We start from the raw sequence: 8,185 nt of genomic DNA on the forward strand, positions 1-8,185 counted from the left end.
TATGGCACAACCGTGTAGTTAATTACACCTCCCAACTGTTTCCTGTCTGACGCCACTGTCACAATCTGATAAAGGTAAAGGCCTTTTAAAAGAGTCTTATAGGTTCATGGGATCTATTACACAGTCGGCAGCTATATAAGTTGTCAGTTAAGGGATCAGGAGGACCGCAATTGGATTTGTGAGGCTTTTACTCACTTGATAGTCTGTGATCAGGCCACACTGAGCTGCTGTGAGGAGAACATGGCAGGCGTGTATGACTCCATACCACTGAGAGATTTCGGGGATGAGATTTATGGCATGCCAACCTGTACTGTCTTCATTCCTGGCCATAACCAAGGTAATCCTATTCCCTGTGTGGTTTATCAGCCGAAATATAGCTGTCAAACAAGTCAGAAAGCTTTGCTCCGTGTTAAACAATAGACTTACCCTAAACAAACCCAATTAGGTCACTGACCTGCTGTCGAGCCATGTGCTGAGGCCTGTCAACATTCCTTCCAAGTGAGAGTATAGCCAGCCATTCTCCCTCTCAGCTAGCAAAACAATCCACACATTTTTTGCTTATCTGGTAAGAAACTAGAGGTAAAGCAGTTGCAACTAAATAGGCTACTTTGTCGCTAATTTCGAGTTTACGTCATTTGTTCCACTTGAACAGTCTGTTTAACGGGGACCGAGTTGATTTTCATATCTTAACAATTGTTAAAGGCCATATATGTAACCTTTTTAGAAAAGGGATACACTGTATTTATTTATGGCATGCATAAAAATAACTGCTGCTCCATCTATTTTATTTTTGTAGACATTTTACCTACTTGCTTAATTTTTTTCACGTGTCAGCAACAGGCAGAAATAGAAAGTGAACATGTGGCTGCTGTAGAGAAACAGTTGAGAATTATCACCTGATGAGAGGAGAGGACAAGGCGACAAACACGGACTGTAAAAACATTCTATTCTTTAAATATCCACCTAGAAAGTGTATGAGGGAGAAGGAGAAAGAGCGCAATAGCAAACCGTGGCTGAGGATCCCCATGCTTCACTGTCTGAGAGAAGATTATCCACACCGGGGCATGTTTGCCACGGTCTTTCGTCAACTTCTCCTCCACTTTCAGCCGCCTGTATTTTAAAGCACCTCCACTGCGGACCCTCGTTTTTCTTGTCCACTGGCTGTGACATGTTACAAAAGGCTTTTTAGGTTCAGTATCATTCAATAGTTCTGAGGCTGTCTGCTCTCTTGCTGGCATCCTGTGTATTGACGTGCTCTGAGCTGTTATTGGATGGGTGGCGGCAGGTGGTTCAACAGAGCAAAACACCAAACTAAAACATAAACAAATAGTTTGCCGACTGTAAATGAATTATTTTATTTGTGAATGTACGAGCTGCACCATCCTTATCGGTGACGCCAGTATTTCAGTTTAACATGATTCCTCGATCTGTGGTGACACATCATTCTCATGTTATGCCTTAATATCATAAATGTCACATTTATATCACATTTAATTGTTATTTTTAAGAATTTGCTTAAGAGAAGATCATCCCATTTTAAAACTTGTGATGATGATGGTAGGACAGGGAGTTGTTGATTAGGGTTACCCTAACCCACAAGTCCTCTCCATAACACAATGCAATTGTTGTGTTTTTATATTAAATCATATTATGTGTTTTTTTCTTTTCTTGGCTTTTTGTCTGCTCTGTGCTGTGAGAGTGTGCAGAGAAAAGAAAGCTGAGAAAGGTCAGAATTTATCTATTTAGTTACAAGAAAGGGAGGAACAAAGAAGTCAAAACAGCAGTTATTGTTGGCAGATGAGTGCAGCTTCCATCAGATATTCATTAGAGTTCTTTGTCCTTTAAATTGTGTGCTTTGATGCAGAGGATAAGCAACGCATCTCTCACAAGCAGCTCCGGCTGGTGGAACACTACTGATTAAGTCATCATCTTCTTCTGGGAGTGCGAGGTGCTCAGACTCTTTTTATTCTGGGTGAATAATTGAATGAGACAAGGAAGAGAATTTCATATCAGCAGACCAGATCATCTATCGCTGCCATTATCTCGTCTCATTCCCCGTGTCTCCACCACTTGTCTGCAGCCTGGTGCATCCTCAGATCCACTCACTAAACTACATTTTCTGTCTGGCATCAATGATAGCCAGCCTGCATCTGGATCCTGGATGTTTTTAGTGGTTTGAGCACAGCATGTGTTTGAAAAGGTGATTATAATTTATTGCTCACCACAAGTGTTTCCCCGCTGAAGAGCAGAGAAGTTCTGACCATGAAACTGAATGTGGCGACATCAAAACACGGAATCACTTCTGTTTACATGCAAACACATTAATCTTCTCCAAATGTGACTCTCTGACAGGAAGAGCTGAAGTGACCTCACAGGAACTCCTTGTTTACAGCTGCACTCTCCCTTAACGAGTCCATTTTCGTGGCATTTCATTTTATTCTACAAAATTGACTCCAGATTGTTTTGGACTGGTCGCATTCTTCCTCAGTATTTTCGCCAAAGAATGTTTTTGTGTCAAAATTTTTCTATTCGGTGTATGCTGCTTTTTTATGCATGTACACTATATGTTTATGTGACAATGTATCTGTCCATAGATATTGATGAATGCAGTATAAACCGTGGGGGGTGTAAATATGGCTGCATCAACACTCTGGGGAGCTATGAGTGTACCTGTCCACCAGGGTACAAACTGCACTGGAACAGGAAAGACTGTACTGGTATGTAGCAGCACTGCCCCCATGTGGCTCATACGCTTCATCACAATCAAAGCACATCAGTCACCTTTGTGATATATATATATATATGTATATATTGTGTGTCTCTCTCAGCTTGCTATGTATTTTTTTCTCTCAGAGCTTGTGAAATGTCTTCCTGGACTGGCGGCACCAAAAGCCACTCTCACCTGCAGCAAGACGGGCAAGAAAGAGAGCTGCTCTCTCACCTGTGCGTCTAAAGCTCACTACTTGGCAGGTATGTCCTCACTAATAGGAGTGCAGTGTTAAAAAAAAACACATCTCTTGAAGTAGAGGGTTTGAATATCCATACGATTCACCATGCAATATTTTTTTTATATCAGGACAGACTAGATTTCAGATTTTCCTGCTCAGAAAACTTGATCGGGGATAAATGTTTGTTGTGCACTGCTGCTGTATACACACAAACGCTCCATCAGTCCCGTCTGGTAGCATTGCTCGGCAGAGCCCATTTTCAGAGGAATAATGTTGCATTCAGTACGTTTTCATGCACAGTTTAATCGAGCCACGGCCATAGTCCGACTGACTCAGGCAATCGGACAACTTGCAGAGTCCGATTACATGCGGAGGAGAAAAATCAATTTATTGGCCATGTATGTCTGACTCCACCATATATGTGCTGCTGTATCTCTCTCTATAAGGTAGTGCGTATTGAATCAGTTTCTTTTTGACCTTTACATTGACCTTTTTGACTCTTTTCCATAGCTTTCGCTCTTGCTGACACCAACGCGCTTTTTGTTCTTTTCTGGCAACAGTGCTGCAGTTTATACGTCGTCTATTTCTAATTCCGGGTCAAAGACCAAGGAGGAAATTTTAGTGCATGCACAGAATGCCAAGTCTGACTCCAGTCCAACTAAGCGTATACACAAGTAATCAAACTATGAGTCGCATTATCCAGATATATGATAGTTTAGTGTTAGTTTACATGACATTAAGAAAACCGACTACAGTCGGACTTTTAACATGCATGTAAACACACTGTTTCTGTTCAAACAGAGGCAGCATAATAACATAAACAAAAATCATTAAAAGTTACACACTGCAGCTTTAACTAACTATAGTCCTTAATGAAAAAACCTGTTCTTTTTCAGAGTCTGACAACAGCTACTCTGTCAGTTGTGGTATCCCAATCCTCAGAGGAAAATCGCCTGCCAGGCTCAACTCCAGCAACAGTCAGAGCTGCATAGGTTTGTTGCTCTCCAGATTCTCAATATTTATTTAAACAGTGCAATCTGATCATTACGCCGCACACGTCTGCTTTGTGATGTGTCAGAGTGCTCTTACCCACTGTTGTTGTGTTTGTCTGTAGAGACTTTGGCCCCTCCAGTAAAGCAGACGGCTTCTTTCAAGATTAAAAATGCCAAATGTCATCTGCATCCTAAACTGACTGGCAGGTCGGAGGACAGGGGACGGACACTAGGACCAGGTCAGTCGTCTTCATGTGCTGCTGTTATTTTTGACAAATTGAAAGGGATAAATGTGATTTCTTTTCTATGGGAGCAGTGAGGTGATGTAGGTGTAGGTGATGCAGCTCTTTTTCTGAATTTTCATCTGCTCAAATGTGAGATTTTCTGTGATGTAAGTAGTAAAAATGTATATCTTTGGGGTCTAAATTGTTGGAGTCTGTCACTGTTTTTATGACAATTAAAGCAACAATTTAACTTTTGCAAGGCAACAGCACCCTCTGCTGCTCGTTTCCAAATCTCAGCTCAATAGGATCCAAAGAGATATCTAACACTCCATCGCCTCACAGATTGTGTGATATGTTTCTACAGGAGGGGGACAGCCCTGCAACAACTGCCTTGTAACGTTTGTCAACCTCAAGTGTGACTCCTCTAAGAAAGCTAAGGGGCGACGTGCTCGTAACCCCACAAACAAAGAGGTGACACGAATAACACTGGAGCTGGAGGCTGAGGTCAAACCTGGAGACACCACAGGTCAGTCGTCTCATGTAGAAAAAGACGTTTACTGCCTGTCTTGACCTTTGGTTTGTTTTATTGTTCAAATGGTGATCAGTCAAATTGTTTATGAATCCTTTTTATTGATTTTACCAGGCAGTTGTAATCTCAGCTGTCTGAGACAGCGCATGGAGAAGCAGGTTAAGACGTACATCAAAGCTCTGAAGAAATCCATCAACCAGGAGCGTTTTCTGATCCGAGTCGCTGGTTTGGAATACGAGGTGGCCCAGAAACTTCCCCAGGCGGCTCCTATTCAAGAGAACTGTGGCCCGGGCTGGGAGAGGGACAGTGGTCGATGTGGTAAGGCCTGAGATCAGGACCAGGGATGACAGATGAGCTGTGATGTCCAAGTGTATTAGATTTGTGTATTATGTCCAAAATATCAAGAAGTATTTCTGTATTAAACAAATATATATTAAATTATACATATTTCAATTACTGTGTTGAGATCTGGGACAATATCTACAAGACTACAATCAATTCATTAATCATCTTACAAAAAGGGCAATAAGGATATTTCATAATGTAGTTTGTTTGGATCATACTCACTTTTCTTGGAGTCAAACTTATTATAATTCACAGACACATTAAAATTCCAGACAGCACAAATCACCTTCAAAGCCAATAATAAACAATTATCACAAAATATTTAGAACATGTTCAGGGATTGGGAAGGGGGTTATCAATGAAGAGGGGAAGGATCATTTTAAAATTCATAAAATCATACAAACATTAAAAGATTCTGCATTTCATTATGTCTTGCAAAACTGTGGATAGTATGGGTGATGAGTTAAAACTGAAAATCAAAATAGTTCAAGGTTAGCATTTGTGTGTCATCTCTGATTGGAGCCGTTGTGGATATCCTCTCAGTCAGATGCTTGTCCGGGTCTTATTACCATGGAGAGCAGGAGCGCTGTGTCCAGTGTCCACCAGGCACTTTTCAGGAGAAGGAGGGGCAGCTGGCCTGTGACCTTTGCCCTGGAAGTGATGGCCACGGGCCCGTCGGGGCACGGAATATCTCTTCCTGTGCAGGTAATTTATTGCGTAGATGCAGCAGAAACGACATTAAAGATGTATACTGTATATGCATGAAACTGTGGTCTAGTTAAGGCTGCTCTCTTTAGCAAACCTGCTTTGTGTTGTTTGTAATCAAATCCAGGCCAGTGTCCGACAGGATCGTTCTCCAGCGATGGGTTCAAACCTTGTCAGCCGTGCCCTCAGGGATCGTACCAGCCAGATCTGGGGCGAACTCTGTGCTTCCCCTGTGGTGGAGGACTGGGCACTAAGAGGGAAGGTGCGAGCTCCTTCCATGACTGTGAAGTCAAAGGTCAGTGTGAATACACTCCACTCTTGCCAAGCTAATTGGATTTTTTTTGTGTGTCTGTGTCTTACTTTAACTTTCACTTTACTCACTCACAAAAAATATGGTTTTGTGTACCACCACTATTTTTGAACAGAATCCACTGATTAAAGGGCAGAAACAGACGAAATGACAGTGTGTCCTCTGCTGCATGGCATCTGTCACCTGTTGAGTTGGAGGTGCTAATCTTGTGTCATTTGAGTTTACAGTAATAAAGACAATAAACAGCGTGTAAATTGAATTAGCTGGTGACTGCTGTTAACAGAGCAACAGTGGATTGAGAACAGACTTTTGGCCCAAACAGCTTAGGGTAGTTAAATGCCCAGTTCTTTACTCCAAGTCTCCCAGATGTTGTTTCTGTTCCTAAATCACCATCCAATTCGAATGTTTTCTTCCTTTGGCCATAAACTACATTTCCAGATGAGTTAAGCCACATCTGAGCTTTACAATTGTAGTTATTCTGCTCACAAACATAGACAAGACAAACATGGCCAAAATCATTACAGTTTTTTATTTTTTTTTATTTTACAGTTCAATGTTCTCCTGGTCATTACTACAACACAACAGTACACCGCTGTATCCGCTGCCCAGTGGGGACCTACCAGACAGAATTTAGACAGAACTACTGTATCTCCTGTCCTGGCAATACCACCACTGACTTTGATGGTGCAACAAGTGTATCACAGTGCAAGAGTGAGTATGAAGGTGACCTGTTGGTGTTGTGTCAGATTTCTTTAACACGAGCTGGGATCTGATTTGTTTTGTTTGTTCATGTCTAGACAGACAATGTGGTGGTGAGATGGGCGAGTTCATGGGTTACATTGAGTCACCTAACTATCCCGGTAATTACCCCGCTAATGTGGAGTGTATCTGGAACATCAACCCACCCAGCAAACGCAAGATCCTAATTGTAGTGCCAGAGATTTTCCTCCCCTCAGAGGACGAGTGTGGAGACGTGTTGGTTATGAGGAAGAACTGTGAGTGCCTGTGGTTGTTGTGTCATTGGAATTTAATGTTTATGTAATTGCAACAACAACAAAAAACATCCCTGAAAGCCCATTAAGTCATGATTGTCACCTCTGTGTTGCTCTGTGTGCAAGGGTCAGCTACATCCATCACCACCTATGAGACGTGTCAGACGTATGAGCGGCCTATCGCCTTCACAGCTCGATCCAGACGTCTCTGGATTAACTTCAAGTCCAATGAGGCCAATAGTGCCAGGGGCTTCCAGATCCCCTACGTTACTTATGATGGTATGTTTAAAGTTTATCACACCAACTGTTTGTTCCTTTAACTACAAGTAAATAAAAAATGGTATGAGAACCCTGTGAAATGTAGATTGTAACCTTCCCCTTCATATACACACAAACACCCCCGTATTTAGGTCTGATAGTATTGCTTGACAGAGCCTGTTTTCATTTGGAGGATGCAGCATACAAATTAAATTACATTGCTTCTGTTTAAAGTCAAAACATCAACAACAAAAACACCACATCACTCTTTAAAACAGAGGTGACCCTTGTAGATTTTGGTTTTATTTGCCCAGCTTTTATGATTAAACAATATAATAAAAAATATTTTAAATATAATAAAGAGAATAGAATTTGTTTGCTGTTTGCTATTTATTTTAAAGCCAATAATATTAGTAATTTTTCATAGCAGATAATATTGTAATGCTGTATTTTTTTGGACATATACAGGCAACTGATCCTGGCTAACAATTGTTGTGTTTTTTGTGTGTTTTTTCCATTCAGAGGACTACGAACAGCTTGTAGAGGACATAGTTCGAGATGGAAGACTCTACGCCTCTGAAAACCACCAAGAAATCCTCAAGGTTCGCAAATTTTACTTAATCTTGCCATATTTATTTTGGTGTTTACTTGTAGGGTTAGCATAGAAAAGACCACCAAGGAAAGGTGATCCAGTGAAGGAGTCAGATGGTACGTTAATGAACAGGGGTGGTTTGGTGATATATCATCATCCTTCCTTGAGCAATACAATAATTGATACGCCAGGGCAAATATTGTTTTTTGAATATGGATTAAGAGATGCCCTATCTATGCACTTTTTAGTGCCTGCTGCTGCAAGGCATACGAGTGAGAACCTGGAGTTCT

At 41.3% G+C, this 8,185-nt stretch overlaps 1 protein-coding gene across 3 annotated transcripts in view; it reads left to right on the top strand.

Moving 5' to 3' along the window:
* Positions 1-7,969, top strand: part of scube3 (signal peptide, CUB domain, EGF-like 3) — a 77,816-nt gene extending 69,847 nt beyond the window's left edge. For all 3 annotated transcript variants that reach the window (XM_044037301.1, XM_044037302.1, XM_044037303.1), the window contains 12 exons: positions 2,595-2,717; positions 2,854-2,970; positions 3,845-3,940; positions 4,063-4,179; positions 4,529-4,690; positions 4,808-5,011; positions 5,582-5,743; positions 5,871-6,038; positions 6,603-6,764; positions 6,851-7,048; positions 7,172-7,324; positions 7,826-7,969. In XM_044037301.1, coding sequence (XP_043893236.1) covers positions 2,595-2,717; positions 2,854-2,970; positions 3,845-3,940; positions 4,063-4,179; positions 4,529-4,690; positions 4,808-5,011; positions 5,582-5,743; positions 5,871-6,038; positions 6,603-6,764; positions 6,851-7,048; positions 7,172-7,324; positions 7,826-7,968 — 1,805 coding nt within the window. In that variant the 3' untranslated portion in view covers position 7,969. The remainder of the gene's footprint in view (positions 1-2,594; positions 2,718-2,853; positions 2,971-3,844; positions 3,941-4,062; positions 4,180-4,528; positions 4,691-4,807; positions 5,012-5,581; positions 5,744-5,870; positions 6,039-6,602; positions 6,765-6,850; positions 7,049-7,171; positions 7,325-7,825) is intronic.
* Positions 7,970-8,185: the final 216 nt, after the last annotated feature.

Source organism: Solea senegalensis, linkage group LG11 (assembly GCF_019176455.1).
Source record: "Solea senegalensis isolate Sse05_10M linkage group LG11, IFAPA_SoseM_1, whole genome shotgun sequence".
In the NCBI taxonomy this organism is placed as follows: Eukaryota; Metazoa; Chordata; class Actinopteri; order Pleuronectiformes; family Soleidae; genus Solea; species Solea senegalensis.